Genomic DNA, 16,051 nt, shown 5'->3' with positions numbered 1-16,051 from the left:
AAACTGATTAATAAAAGACATCTTTTGTGACATCATGGGCATTTCTTGTTATTGCTGGGTTGATGTTTGTTTAATTAACATTGTTAACTGTGTTTGAGTTGTTTTAGGGCAATGCAAAAGTTTAAGCTGGTGTCTGTGTTTTGGAACATGGTAGCAGGTTTATAGCTGAGCTAAAGAAGTTATCAGCAGGTCCATGATGGTCATTAGCTTTGTGACCAACCAACATATCCCCCCCAAAAAAACATCTGTAATGTTTGTTTTTGACTTGTAGATCTGTATACAGCAAGGATGGAAAGCTCCAAAAAGTCGTTTTGACGTTTTGCCCCTTCTTCTTCAAGCCAATGGGAACGATCCTGAGCTTTTTGAGATTCCTGGTGATCTTGTACTTGAGGTTCCCATCATACATCCAAAGTAAGAAGAACCAAACATACTGTAGAGTTTTATTGGGGTTCAGACTGTTCGATGCTCGTCAAACTTGTGTAGGAACACTACAGAATCACATCAGTGCTTAAAACATTTTGTACCTCAAATGTTCACCTCAAATGTTCATCCACCCAGAATCTGATAATAGTCTCAGTACATACTGAAGGGAAATCTCATATCAGAGGCTGTAATGCGCAGAGCTTCAGGATGCATAGCAACAGAGAACTCAAGCTGAGAGCGTGCCTCTTATGCACGTACATTCAGGAACGTGGGCTAATTTGGCATAAAACTTGCCCTTTTTCCAGATCCTGCCTCAGTTTGCTTGTTTAATGCTGTCTGTTTGACACTGGTGTGTCTCAGATGAACAGATACTTGGGTCCTGAGATACTCTGTGTGACAGGTCTAGATAAGACTGAATTGTCCTCCCAAATCATGCATCTATACCTTTTTTTTTAATTAAGTGTTGAAAAAAGAATTTAGCCTGAGTTACCATTAAATTAAACATTGATGGCTACGGACTTCCTGTTTCAGAACTCAAAGGTCACACAGATAAAGTTAAACTTCCCATCAAAGTGTAAAAGTGGACAAATGCGATTAAATTGAATGAAATTAATAAATTATATCAACAAAATCATCATCAGCAGCTCTATGTTCTTGCAATTGGGTAAAGTAAAACAGAACACTTTGCTCAAACACTGTGCAAAAATATGTGCAAAAATAAACAATTTAAGCATAACTGAAAGCGACTGTGGTGCTAATCTTATTCAAGAAATCAGATTAGGGCATTCTTGAGGATTTTAGAGTAAACCTAGAATTCAGTGTTTAAGGCTAGCTAAAACATACCTGTTTTATACACTCATTGTTCCTGTGTTTTATAAGTTGTTATATATATATATAAGCAATTTTGAATTTATGAAGTCAAATTGCACAAGTTAAACATTCTGAGGAAATGGCATCTCATGGCAATTCATACATATAATACATTTTGGCCTATTGTTACTAATTTGTATGAATTTGTATAATCTCTTGTGTAAATGGAGTGTTATGTTTAGGGGTGGACCTTCATGCTTGCTGTTTTTCTAAAAATCATCATTTTCATTTTGTACATATTCATATGAAGTCATAAAATAGATGTTTCCCCATGAGATCAGGTTGGAAATGTCCATGTCCTTGAAACACTAATAGAAAAACTACCATTATAAGATGGTTAGCATAACAAAACAACAATTTTTAGCATGTAACTTTTACCTGAATTGACATAATGCCCATTATTGAAAGTTTGCCTCAAACTGCTCAAAGGAATGACTAGCCAAATAAACATATGTAAATAGAGGAGATGCATTTACATATAATTTCTTTGGAGGGAAAATGCTGGTATTATGTTGCGACAATAATGGGCACCATATTTAGTGCAATAATTGTGTGAATACTTCTGCATGGTTCAGCCATTCCACCAGAGTACTTGTGTTTACAGCATTAATAACAGACACAGGCGGATTTGGCCTCTTAGCGCAACACCTGAGAAACCTGCAGGTGCCGGTTTAGAGATAATGACAGTTTTGGAGATGCTCACTATGTGTGCATTTACTTACAGAGAAATTATAATGGAAACTGTAAACAGAATACTCTAAAAGCTTAATGGTGAACATCTGCATATGCCAAGATATTCTACTGACTACATTATGTTATGCAAATAAACCTCAAGAACCTTTCACTGAAAAACATTTGTGCATGCAACTTTTCTGCGCTGGGTTCAATATTGACCGTCCTGCTGTCTGTGTCTGTCTAGGTTCGAATGGTTTAAGGAGCTGAATCTAAAGTGGTACGGCCTTCCTGCCGTGTCTAGCATGCTGTTGGAGATTGGAGGACTGGAGTTCACCGCTTGCCCGTTCAGCGGCTGGTACATGGGGACCGAGATCGGTGTCAGAGACTTCTGTGACAGCTCTCGATACAACATACTTGAGGTACCATACCTGACAGTCATAAATCACCCCTGCACCAATGAGAATATCTCATGTTACTTTTTACACTGCATTACACAGTTTGAAACCAGACTGCATTACATTTGATCATTATAAATGTCATGCATATGCATTAGTACTCCAACAGGAAATTAGGAATGACACGTTTGTTTAATGAGCCATTGCAATGGATTAAGTTGATTTTACGGTATATTATGCATTGTTTATCCTGTTTTGAATTGCTCTCTTTAATTTATGCAGATTTTAATTCATAAACATGCTGCTTTTAATCATCATTATGGTTTTTAAACTCATTCAGTTTTACAATCTTTCCTCCACATTTCCTTTATACTCTAAAATAAATTCACTTACAGTTTTAACTTCTAAAAGACACTGAGCCACTAACAGCCCAGTTGGCCTATACATACTCAGCTTGCTTTACCATATATAAAATATATACAGAAATATATCCTAATCTTCTATAAAATATAGAAAATCATCTATAAAATAATTCACCCACCTTCATGTTATTCCAAACCCAACTGATTTTATATATCTGCAAAACTAATTTAAAAACATTTAAGCATCAGCCTTCAAAATCATGAGAAACACATATTTCATGTCAAGTGCGTCCAAACTTATTACTAGAAGTGTATTTTGAGATAGTCTTGTTGGTCGTTCCAGATCTCTACAGAGGCAGATCACAAGTGGCAGTTCTATTAACCTTGGTTCAGATCCAGAGACAATACAGTATGAATAGTCTCTCTGTACAGTATGATTAATTCCCTTCATTTCAGGAAGTAGCTACAATGATGGGGCTGGACACAAGGAAGACTTCATCCCTGTGGAAGGACCAGGCACTGGTGGAGATCAACATAGCAGTCCTGTATAGTTTCCAGGTAGGGTGAGCACACATGGGTGAATTTTATGAAGAAAAAAAAAAAACAAAAGTCAGAATCGTATTCAAAATCATAAAATACAGCCTATTTTACTAACATTTACAGTTTTAGACAATGTGGCTTTATTTGAATGCAAATTAAGTCTGATACTTGAACTGTTAATATTGTCTGTAGATAGTAACAAAAATAAACAATTAAATAATTAATTGAATATAAATGATTAATTAAACACACACATACATACAATACTGTAATATTTACAGTAATAAATAAATATCATATTTTGAAAAATGATAATCCGTATAATTTACAGGCAGTGCAATTAATACACATATAAACACATACAGTATAAATAAATTTTTTACTTAAAAAATCACGCTAATAATAATGTTTAGATATGGAGATGTGCTGATTTGTCCTGTAAATAATGCCACAACACCAAAAAGAAGCCCCTATAAAAATAGGCTATATATATATATAATGTATGTGTGTGTATGACTTTATACAAAATTAAAAAAAAAATTATTTTGATTTTGTTGTCAAACACAACCTAGACATGTTTTTGACAGGGTTTGTGAGGTTCACCCACATGTAATCTTACACTCTTTGTCTTATTTTCAGTCACGTTTATTTATTTTTGCCAGGATCTCATTTTTTCAGTTCATCTCTTTACACAGATTCTCATAGCGCCTAAAAGCAAATCCCTGCATTCACATTCATGAAGCATTCATAAAGACTCATCCAAGCAAATAAAACATAAACCGGCATTCACAAATCAAAAGCCTGAATTGCTTCTGTTCTATTTATTAGAGTTAAGCACCTAGGACATTTAACAGCAAGCTCCTGTGACTGAAGAAACATTTTTATTGATATTTATTGCACACTGCCTGCAGTTTGTTTACCCACAAGACCTTATTTCTTGCTAAAAGGCTTTTACGGAACCGTTTCAATACTGATAAACGAATTAGATGTTATTAAGTAGCTGTGCTCGGTTTTCTTATAATTTATAATTGTGAATGGAGTCAAAACAATGGCAGATAACAATTAAATCTACTTGGAAAACTAGATGTGCTGCAATCAAGCCAATCTGAGGATTTAATTGCAGGTTGTATGGACTTACGTCAACATGCTGCAATAAGTATCCCAAGCTATCTAAAATGCATTTGACAATAAGAATGCTGTGTGTATTCTTATTATCAAATGCATTTTAGATAGCTTGGACATTATAGCTGTTTGTATGCTGAAAAAAAAAAAAACACTGGATTTGTTTCAGATAAAACATAAACAATTTTGGGACTGAAAAATATTATGGACATTTCCATTGTCATGCATTGACATTTTATTGCATTTAATATTTTATGATTCTATTAAAGAGCATCTGATTATTGTAAATTGTAGTATAAAAAGACTATATACTTGTCAAAACAGATACTTTAGAATATGAAGTAAACCCAAAACCCCCAAACATTTTTAACTTCTATTTAACTTCTGTATTTACTTAATTTAGCTGGTCAGAATCAGGTTTTTTTTTTTTTTTTTTTTTGCATGAGGCGCTGCTTGACTAACTTTACCAGTTTGATCAGAAAAAAGTGAAAGTCGTGACATTTGCCAAGTATGGTAACCCATACTCGGAATTGGTGCTCTGACATCCAAGTGCACACAAGCAGTAAGAAGTGAACACACCCCAACAACATATCCAACCCACATATCCAGCGCACCAACAGCAACCCTCCCCACACACCCACAAACCCACAACAACACCCAGCACGACTCGAACCGGCGACCTTTGGATAACTAGTCCAAGTCTCTAACCATTAGGCCACAGCTGCCCCAGTGATTAGCTTCACAAGCTGAATTTAATCTTAGTTTTGGTCTGATTTGGTCTTACTCTTTCCAAATTTTAATTTGCAGATGTCAAAGGTCACCATAGTAGACCATCATTCAGCTACGGAGTCCTTCATGAAGCACATGGAGAATGAGTACAGGGTGAGGGGAGGCTGCCCGGGTGACTGGGTTTGGATAGTGCCGCCCATGTCAAGCAGCATTACACCTGTTTTCCATCAGGAAATGCTCAACTATCGCCTCACACCTTCTTTTGAGTACCAGGTATGTCTTTTGTCCAGTTTGCATTGAAGTAATGTCACGATTTTGTTTTTTACTTATGAGTACAATCATATATCTGCATTTTTGTGCCTAATTTATCATCCATGTTTCTGAAGCAGTTAAGCTTTACTTTAATTTGCAAATAGCTAAAATCTCTTTTTGCAGACTCGTAATGGTGACCCCAAAAATATTTTAATTCTTAAGCCAGACTTATAATGCATGGATGTAATTGCGTTAGGTTAGGTAAACAAGGTGGCATCTATTATGAAAAAAGAAGCACAAAGACATTTTAAGCAAATCGTTTCACAAAAATAAATTGATTTGGTTTTAAATGATAAAACAGTAAATATACCATTCAAAATGTTGAATAGAACTCTATTACAACTTGATCACAATCAGCTTGTAGTTCTCGTAATTAAAATATGCTCTGCTACATTCTTTCGCTCTCTCTTTCTTTCACTGTCCAGCCTGATCCGTGGAACACTCACGTGTGGAAAGGGGTGAATGGGACGCCCACAAAGAAAAGAACGATTGGATTCAAGAAACTTGCCAAGTGAGTGGGTGAAGAGCTCAAGACCTTTTGCTGTTTGTTTTTGTCTCAAGCACAAAGTGTACATTGAGTTTAACCTGTATGATGCTTACGAAAGCCAGCTGTCTGCAGCGCTCCACATCTTTGCCAGCCTTTTGTTGTTGTTATAACCCGTAGTACAGGAACTTCAGCATGCGGATGTGTGAATGGCTGTTTAAGAGTGCTTTCCACCATATTTTCCTCATTATTATGCTGAGAATAGCTGAATCACACTCAGGTGTAATCAGGTTTCTAACAGTGTCCCTTCGGCGTTCAGCCTCTGAGCTATTACAGTAATTGCCCACAGGATATACTGTAAGTAGCTACATTTATGTGATTGTGGTCACGGAAATGAGAGGAAGTGTCTGTCAGTGTGTTGAACTCTCGTTGAGAGGTGGTGTAAGAGATCATTTTTAGGAACGCTGATGTACGTTGTCATAATTTTAAGCCAAGTCAAGTTGCCTTTTATTCATATAGCTCGTTGTACAATATGAATTGTTTCAAAGCAGCTTCACAGTAATAAACAAGAAAAAATAACCGAATCAATTATACAAAGTCCTTAAACAGTCTTAAAATATCTTAAATTATTATTATTATTTTTTAAATCAAATTTAAGGTCATAAAAAGACTTAAATACCTGCAGATTATATCTCCTTTGTCTGTTTAAATGAGACATTTCAAAATAAGAGTCTTGTGTATTCCAGGCTTGTTTACAATTAAAAGTCCTGCATTATGCATATTTTTAGCTTGTTATTATGGGAATTTAAAATATGCAATAAATTGTATCTACATTTATTTTAATGTAAATTCATTTGATTTTTCTCTGGGCTGCCCATCCCAGGAAGGAAAGATTAAGCATATTGAGTAATTGGCACAATAAACTGTAATCTGTCTTTCTACACAGTATTATTATGTCAGCAAAATCAAATAATGCATGGCTTCTAATTCATATGTATTGATATGTTAGTACATAAACCAATTTTAGTACATATGTGTATATTTTAAATTTGCAGATTCCCTGTTTTTCAGTTGAATGTGTGCCTGTTATATAAAGTATAATATTCTAAGATGCATGATTGATTTTGAGATTTTTGACATTATTTTTAATTGTGCAGGTTTTAAAAAGCCTTAAAGTTGATTTTAATTTTAAAACCCCCGTAGCATCATTATCCAGCTCAAGTCGGTTCACTGTTGATTCAGTTCAGTTCAATAACTGTGTAAAGTTCACTGATTTAGTGCAACAATTCATCATTGCTGACATATCCATGTCTGACATGTTTGTGTGCGACTTGCAGGGCTGTGAAATTCTCCGCCAAACTCATGGGACAGGCCATGGCCAAGAGGGTCAAAGCCACCATCTTGTTTGCCACAGAAACTGGGAAATCGCAGGACTATGCAAAAACTCTCTGTGAGATTTTCAAGCATGCATTTGATGCCAAGGTAAGAACGACAGGCTTACTGAACTGCACATAATAGATTGACATCTGTGTGTGATTCTTAAAACCCTTCCCATCTCCCATTCATCCCGAATGAATGCCTCCAGTGGATTTGCACGTAAACATTGATGTAGACAAAATGACAAAGAATACTGATGTGAGACACGTGTGCCCTTGGTTTCACAACCAAAATCTCTTTCAATTCGAGGCTACAGATTGCAGAGTGAGAAAGCTATTTTCACACGAAAGCGTAGTATGTGATGGCTTACACAGATGCATCTTTTGCCACTGTTTCTTTTCCTCCAATACCATAGAAAGCCAAGAATCAACTCACCCAGGCATTGAGCTGTAGGTTAAGATAAGATCCCGTTACACTCAAAGCTAAGTAACGTATAAAACAAGAGTATTGAGTGGATCACGTATTTAGCCTTGGGATAGCAGTTAAATGCAAAGCTATTTTTAGAATCTAGCAGAATATTCAATCTTGTTCATGTACGCTTGTTATTACGTGATTTACATGCAGATGGCGCAGATATACTGCTTCTCTCTCCTCATGTCCTGAAGGCATTTGCCCTGCCACATGCACTGATGCGTCTTTTCTGTTAATTGTATCATGGCACATTAGCTGCTCGTTAGGCACCGTACGAACTGTTCATTACCTCTACACCCCTTTTGGGGGTACGTCAAGATCAAGAGATAACTTGCTTCCCCTTCTTGATGCACATTGTGTGGTTTTCACACTCTAATACGTTGCCTAAATTCTCTGCAAACACTGATCTAATATCCAGACTTTTGCTCTGGGCTACAAATGACGGAAAAACCAATCACATCAAAATGGTCACGTGTAGTGGATGAAGCGTTGTTTATGTTTTCACAAACAGTACAAATAACTAGATTACATGCTTGCTGGTGCAAATGTGGCCACTGTGAACCTTGGGGGTTTTATGTGGTTGCTTACTGGCCCAAGGCAAGAAAGTCTCTCCACAAGTACTATATTCTGAGTTATAGACAAAGCTTGGGCCCCTACTTCAGTTGAAATCAGTATCAGTTTAGTTGTCATAGCTCAAACATATGAGTGTAGTGTAATACTTAGAGTTTGCCATTTGAAAGTGTAAATGAAAGCCTCAGCCTTAACTAGTGCTCCGGTAACACTTTAGAATAGGGAACACATATTCACTATTTATTAAGAGTTTTCCCACAATAAACTCCATTTTTGCTGCGTATTAATAGTTAGTAAAGTAGTTAAGTTTAGGTATAGGGTTGGAATAAGGGATCTAAAATATGGTCATGCAGAAAAAGGCATTAAGACAGGGGTGTCAAACTCAATTCCTGGAGGGCCAGAGCCCTGCAGAGTTTAGTTCCAGCCCTGGTCCAACACACATACCAAGTAGTTTTCAAATAAGCCAGAAGAACTTGATTAGTTGGATCAGGTGTATTTACATAGGGTTGAATCTAAACTCTGCAGGGCTCTGGCCCTCCAGGAATTGAGTTTGACGCCCCTGCATTAAGATTTTCTTTATAAGTGCTAATAAACAGCCACTATTCTAGTAATATGCATGCTAATAAGCAGCTAGTTAATAGTGAGAATTGAAAATTAAATTAAACTTAAAATTAAGTGTTACCAGTGCTCCTTAAGTAAAAATACCTAACTAAATAAATGCCATTAGCAGTCATGTTACTGTTCTGGGAAAATGTCTAAAATAAAAATTGGCATAAAACAAAAATAATAGCAATGCAGTTTTTTTTTTTTTTTTTTTTTTAGATTTATGTAATATACTTTTTGGAAAGAAATTAATACTTTGATTCAGTAAGGAGAAATTGAAATGTTTAAAATAAAAAGTAAAAAAAACACAAAAAAAAAAACTTTAATACTTCAAAAAATAAATACTTAAAATAAATACTGTTCATCACAAGCAAAAGAGACCATTTCCCCAAAATTCTCATACTGTGAAGTGGAAGTTTATTTGTTTATTTTTTTTTTAATAATGGTCCCGTCACATTCCTTGACTCACCCCACTTTTATGTCTGTAATGAAACGTAGCATAAAACACCATAATAGAACTAATGCAACTATTTCGATGGATGAGGTTGGGACTTAGGTTATAATATCATGGACCAATAGCAGAACAAGTCAGTTGTGTGATATGTACAATGCTATATTATTTGATCCTGCAGGTGATATCCATGGATGAATATGACACAGTCGACTTGGAACACGAGACCCTTGTATTAGCGGTGACAAGTACGTTCGGTAATGGGGACCCTCCTGAAAATGGAGAGGTGAGTTTTTAAAATAGAAGTTTGCTTTAACGCGCTAGTGTTTCAATGAGCACATCAATCATTTTGTTTTGCTTTGAATCAAACTGTCAACACTTCTCAACACAACCAAATTTTCTCATCATGATGATAAAGTACTTCACACACATACTGTACATTGGAGAACCTGCATTATGCTGGATGGTCCTGGTTGAATTTGTGATTGAGAACATGCGTGGGAAGGGCCAGTAACTTCTCTCCTGTTTTTCTTTCTCCCCTTTTCCATGCTGCAGAAATTTGGTGCGGCACTGATGGAGATGAGACATCCCACCACCAGCGTAGAGGACAGAAAGTAAGTGTGTGTGCGCGAGAGATTTTCTTCTTGTCCTCCCACCCATCTGCTTTCCCATAATTAATTTTTTCAGTGTTTCAGTTCACACACCTACACAGAGTCTAACATATATGCAACAGGCACACACATTTACACATAACATGCATTTCTTCTCTCTTTCCATATACTGGAACCATTCACATAAATGCACACAAAGAAATCTCTCTCTCTTTCTGTCTCTCAGGACATACAAGGTGCGTTTTAACAGCGTCTCTTCATATTCTGATACCCGCAAATCCTCCAGCGACGAACCTGAATCCAAGGCCAACTTTGAGAGCACTGGACCACTTGCTAACTTGAGGTACTGTACTACCTGTATTTGGAAAAAATATGATTTTTTTTTTTTAAATGTCTGGGTAATTCCAACTAAAAATTTAAAGAAAGAAGAAAAAATTGGCAATTTTTTAAAGATGTTTCATAAATTATGGTACAAGTTGTACAAGTAATTTTAAATTAAATCACATTAATTTGGCTTAAAATCAAGTTTTATATATATATAAAAAAGTTGATGAGTTATATTTTGATGAGTTAAAGTTATGTAAAACATAAACTGCCTCTGTTTTTTAATTTTTATTTTTTGCCTTCAGGACATTCAGGAATTATTTTTGAAGTGACTTGGACTTGTTTTTATGATATTCTCCTATATGTCTTTATATATGTATTCGGTTTCTTCCGGAGTCTTTGTAGTCCTTCAGGCTTAAATTGAAGTTCATCAGCTACTTCAAAACTAAATTTACAAAGAGCAGAAGAACAAAGAACAACCATCTAAAATAAGTTTAGTTTGAAAAGAAATTCCATCCTAAAGCAATCAAAAGAAATTTCACACTTTTTGCAAATCAGCTTTGACTTGTGAGCTTTGCACATATGCGTAACCTCCCCTCTGGTCTTGAATTTTATCCTTTTTTTTGGTTTTCATAGTTTCAGAATCAAAGCTCGCAGCTTCTGGCCTGTTGTCCACAACCGTCGCACTCTTATAATATGCTTCATTTTGTAAATACAGTACTTCTATTTGTTTGTGTTCATGTGGTTCTAGTACTTTCAACACTCTGTTTCTCCCATGCAGATTCTCCGTGTTTGGCCTTGGCTCTCGGGCATACCCACACTTCTGTGCTTTTGCCCACGCAGTGGACACGCTGTTCGAAGAGCTCGGTGGGGAGCGAATCCTGCGCATGGGAGAGGGAGATGAACTCTGCGGCCAAGAGGAATCCTTCAGAACATGGGCCAAGAAGGTCTTTAAGGTACTGCCATAAGCAAGCAGTGGGCTACAGTCACCATAGAAATTTGGTGTTGTAAATTACTAAAAATCAAAATCAATATTATATTGGCTGTCAAGTTTAAATTAGCAAGAAATACATTTTGGGTTGTTCTTTAAACAAAGTTGCATGACAAGAAGATTTGTAGTATTAGGTCAGATTTGTAAAAAAAATTTTATTGTCATTGTGCAGAGTACAAAAACATACTGCACAAATAGTAATAGACTGCTGTTACAATACTTTTTTAGTCTTTTTGGGGCTTGATAATCACAGATTCTATATTCGAAAAAAAATTGTTCAGCATATGTTTTTGTAACAAAATGAATCAACTATTATATTAAAAATCCATTTAGTTGGTGTAGTCAGGTTGATTCAGATGTACTGTATTAAAATATTTAAAAACAGATATTAAAAATATTTAATAAATAAAAAGTTAATTTAGATTGTATATATTTTTTTATTTAGAATTATTTTAATATAGACATTTTAAGCTTAAAAATATTTGCAGTGTATGTTTCTTGTACTGCACTTATACTTGTATGTTGTTTGATTGTGATTATTAATCCTAAAAATATCTACAATATATATTTGTTTTACTGCATTTATACTTTGAAATATTTTTTTTTTTTTATTTTTATTATTAATCCTAAAAATATCTACAATATATATTTGTTTTACTGCATTTATACTTTGTAATCTTATTTTTTTTAATTTAGACATTTTTAAGCCTAAAAAATCTTGGACAGCACTTATATTTATGATTTGGCATCATAAAATGTTGTCAAGAATTAGTTTTTATCCTTTTTATCCCAGGCTGCTTGTGACGTCTTCTGTGTCGGTGACGATGTTAATATTGAGAAAGCAAACAATTCCTTGATTAGCAATGATCGTAGCTGGAAGAAAAGCAAGTTCAGGATGACATACACAGCGGAGGCACCGACACTAACAGAAGGTACATTGCTGCTCTTATACCTTCCATTCATCAAGGAATGACTCCTCATTTTAGAAAACCAGTAAGCTTTTATCAAATGTAATGATACTTAAATTCTATCTTTGTGAATGGCGAAGATTTTTTTTATCGCCTCAAAGTTTATGACGCATGCCAATTGAGTCTTGAAGGGCCTGCCATTTTCGTGGCTCATTAGCTTAATATGCATTGTCTCAGCGCCGTGTTAGCATTACCCAGAGGATTGTAAACACTTCTTTATTCAATTGATGAAAGTGTAAACAATGCATTTAGGGCTTCCAAGCCTGATTTCCAATGGCACAGACTTTTTACCATTTCATCTAAAGTTCTCAAAATGATCTTGAAATGGGCGGCTCAGCCCCATCATTAGTTTTATAGCAAATCAAGTTGTAGGGCCGCTAAATTGTCTTTTGATGTTTTATATGGTCTAATTTCACACAGGACGTCTTTAACTGTTGATTGGTTTTTGTGTCCACTCTCAGCACTTTACAGCGTCCATAAGAGGAAAGTTTACGGGGCCAAATTTCTGATGAGACAGAACCTACAAAGTGGCAGATCGATGTATGTTTTTGCTAATATTCTGTCTGATTTCTAATTTTCTCAGATTTACATTCCTACTAAAATCTTTGACATAAAAATTACACAAAGTTCTGCTTTAAAAACCTTCAAAAGGTGACCAATTCACCTTAGAAATCTGATATCATTTTCTAATGTTTGCTTATAGAGGATTGATGTGTTTGGAAGGTTCTAAACAGAATTTTACAAAAATTAAAAAAAAGTACATTTTATATTTATACATACTTACATACATACATACACACACACACAGTATATAAGTGTGTGTGTGTGTATATATATATATATATAAAAAAACACTGTATTAAATATATACTTATCTCTCTCTCTCTATATATATATATATATATATATGAGAAGTTAAGAAAATCTATATATATATATATATATATATGTATATATATATGACAAAACACTGTATTAAACCATGAGAAGTTAAGAAAATCTGTTAGAGGAAATACATTTGCTTCTAAATTAATGTCAATAACAGAAAGCTAATTTTAATCTATAATTTGTATCTTCAGTTTTTATCAAGTTACTTTTATATTAAACATTTAAGAATGGCAGATGAAATGCTTTGCAATATCAGACTTCATTCAATTTCTCTTGTATGAATATCTTTTATAATCTCTTTAATAATGACTATAACTGTTTCATATTACCATGTTTTCTTACTTTCTGTCTACCAGCCGATCGACTATATTTGTGCGTCTTGATGCCAACAACCACGAGAGCCTGAAATACTTGCCTGGTGACCATTTAGGCGTTTTCCCTGGCAACAACGAAGTTCTAGTTACGACTCTTATCGAGAAACTGGAGGATGCACCACCTATCAATCAAATTGTGAAAGTCGAGTTTTTGGATGAGCGAAACACAGCGTTGGGTAACTATGAAATACATACAACTTTTTTTCCTGCCATCATTAAAATATGCAAATATCTGAAACTAATTCAAAATTTAAAAAACAATATGATATGCAAAAAAGAATTATAGAATAACATTCTAGCTTCGCAGCATCTTAGATGCTTAAATGGTTTAGTCAATTTTTGTGAATGTCAACTAATGAAAAGCAAAAAACAAAAACAATCTCAAACTACAAACCATCTTATTCTTAATCTTATGGAAAGTGACTGCATCTACATAAAAATACTGTGAAGTGAGAGATGTGATACTTTCTGTTACTTCATCCATACAATGCTGCCAGACTCCCCGATCAAACATTATTTTGTGAACACAGAGGAAAGGCTTTTCTGGATACGCCATTGCATGCCGAACAGTGTGTTCAGCAGGTATTCTGGTGTTCATGATGAGCCAAGGATCAGGGTAACCTGGTCAATAGTGCTGGTCATGTCACATTTCCTTGAAAATGATCTCGCTTTCACACTTACACTTACAACACTTACAAAAATAACAGTGGCAACCTTCCATTCCTCCTGGATACCATACCTAAAACAGCTACTGAGTATATTCTGAGGGTTTTATAAATTGTATAAATACATTATATATTTATTTTTAAGTAAGATTTAAAAAAGCTTGCACTAATTGATCACTACTCAAAATGTAATGCTTAACATCATTAAGCGTATTTACATGCACAAACTGATTATGCTTAACCCGACAATGTGTCATATGAATGCATGTGAATGTTTCATTTTAAAAGGATTTCGCTTAAACTTCGCCAACATTCTGTCAGCTTATTCAATGTTTGCATGCAGCAATAAATTCAAATCTCATGTAAATGCAATTCTTTTGCATCGTTAGGTTTATATAATAAGCTGATCCTTGATAGTTATCAGTGCAGTCTGCATGTAAACACTCATTGTAATATTTGCATACTGTATTCAGATTATTATTATTCAATTGTAAAACACACCATTTAAAAACCACATGACAACTTAATCGCTTGATATATGCTAAAGAATGAATGCAAGATTTATCTGCTTTGGCTTCATTATGATCTATGACAGAGATATTTAGATTAAATAGACAGTTTTCGGCATCCAAAACCTCACCCACACGGACAGATTTTGATGCTGTCATGCTATTATTTTATTTCCTTACAAATCTGACTGAATCAAAAACACTTTCAATGCTAAATGTTGTGCTTTCAATCAGGGTTTCAACTCTTGTGCTCGAGGCAATGTTCGCCGTTTCATTCTGTTTGTTCTCTTTTGTTGAATTTTTTCATCATCATATAAGGTTATTTATCTTGCCTATGTAAACACAAAATTGTTTCACAGTTGTCATGCATCAAAACTATTTTTGATTTTTGTTTCATACTATCAGTACTAATAGGGCTGTGTATGAACATGGACAGAGCAAACTTTTTTAGAAATATCTCTCTGGAAACTTTAAACAATATCATGGCAATTTTTTTCCTGGTGGTTCCAAAGGATGTCCCTTTTTGATATTATTTACGGTGTTAAAGACACTGCATATCTTTTTTGCAGAGCTGTACATGTTTGATATAGTACTGACAGGAAATGTACAGTCTATTAGTTTTAATGACAGGACGTACAGTACTTGTCTAGATTAGCTGAAGTGAGATTTCTCACCCTACCTTGAGAAATATGTCAGGATGAACAGAGGGAAAATGAGGTTGCTGCAACTCTTTCTCCTGCATCTGAAAATCATTACAGATGTGGTCTCATTGAAACCTGCATTATTGTGGACAAAAGAGGTATTTTAACAAAAGTAGATGCCTTGGGCAGATTATCAGTTCACCCAAAAATAAAAACTCATTATTTACTCATCCGCATGTCGTTCCAAACCCATATGACTTACTTTCTTGTACCACTGGATACAAATGGTCCTTAACAAATGATTAAAAAATCACAATAAAAACAGTCCAATGACTTTAAATTTCAGGTCCTCAGAAGGCATATATTAGTTTAATATGAGAGGAAAAGGGTCAAATTAAAAATCATTGTTTGCTTAAATCTACCCCTCCACCATAACTCAAAATTTTTTATTTGCATTTGTGAATACTGTATCTGAATGTCACATCAAGTTGGACGGCAATGATGGTAAACCTTGTTTGTTCTTATGGTTTGAATATGTAAAAATAAGTGAGATTTGAGAGAAAAAAATGCTAGATTCTCAGGTATCAGGTAATAACAGCCTAAATTTTAGAATTTTCCTCACACAAACCCATCAGATGACTAAATTATAGTGTCATATTGATTACTTTTATCGTGTTTCTTTTGTCATTTTTTTTT

The 16,051-nt window shown here is 34.8% G+C and overlaps 1 protein-coding gene across 1 annotated transcript in view; it reads left to right on the top strand.

Annotated features, from left to right (window-relative positions):
- The window catches only part of LOC109079125 (nitric oxide synthase, brain-like), a 45,679-nt gene that overhangs the window by 19,326 nt on the left and 10,302 nt on the right, over nt 1-16,051 (top strand). Inside the window, exons 9-21 of the mRNA XM_042752931.1 lie at nt 272-411; nt 2,213-2,387; nt 3,182-3,283; nt 5,195-5,389; nt 5,854-5,939; nt 7,250-7,394; nt 9,566-9,670; nt 9,940-9,998; nt 10,222-10,338; nt 11,101-11,275; nt 12,104-12,242; nt 12,740-12,818; nt 13,523-13,716. Of these exons, the coding sequence (XP_042608865.1) occupies nt 272-411; nt 2,213-2,387; nt 3,182-3,283; nt 5,195-5,389; nt 5,854-5,939; nt 7,250-7,394; nt 9,566-9,670; nt 9,940-9,998; nt 10,222-10,338; nt 11,101-11,275; nt 12,104-12,242; nt 12,740-12,818; nt 13,523-13,716 (1,711 nt within the window). The remainder of the gene's footprint in view (nt 1-271; nt 412-2,212; nt 2,388-3,181; nt 3,284-5,194; nt 5,390-5,853; nt 5,940-7,249; nt 7,395-9,565; nt 9,671-9,939; nt 9,999-10,221; nt 10,339-11,100; nt 11,276-12,103; nt 12,243-12,739; nt 12,819-13,522; nt 13,717-16,051) is intronic.

This window comes from Cyprinus carpio, chromosome A5, assembly GCF_018340385.1.
Source record: "Cyprinus carpio isolate SPL01 chromosome A5, ASM1834038v1, whole genome shotgun sequence".
NCBI lineage: Eukaryota > Metazoa > Chordata > Actinopteri > Cypriniformes > Cyprinidae > Cyprinus > Cyprinus carpio.
This window is presented reverse-complemented; position numbering and strand designations above follow the sequence as displayed.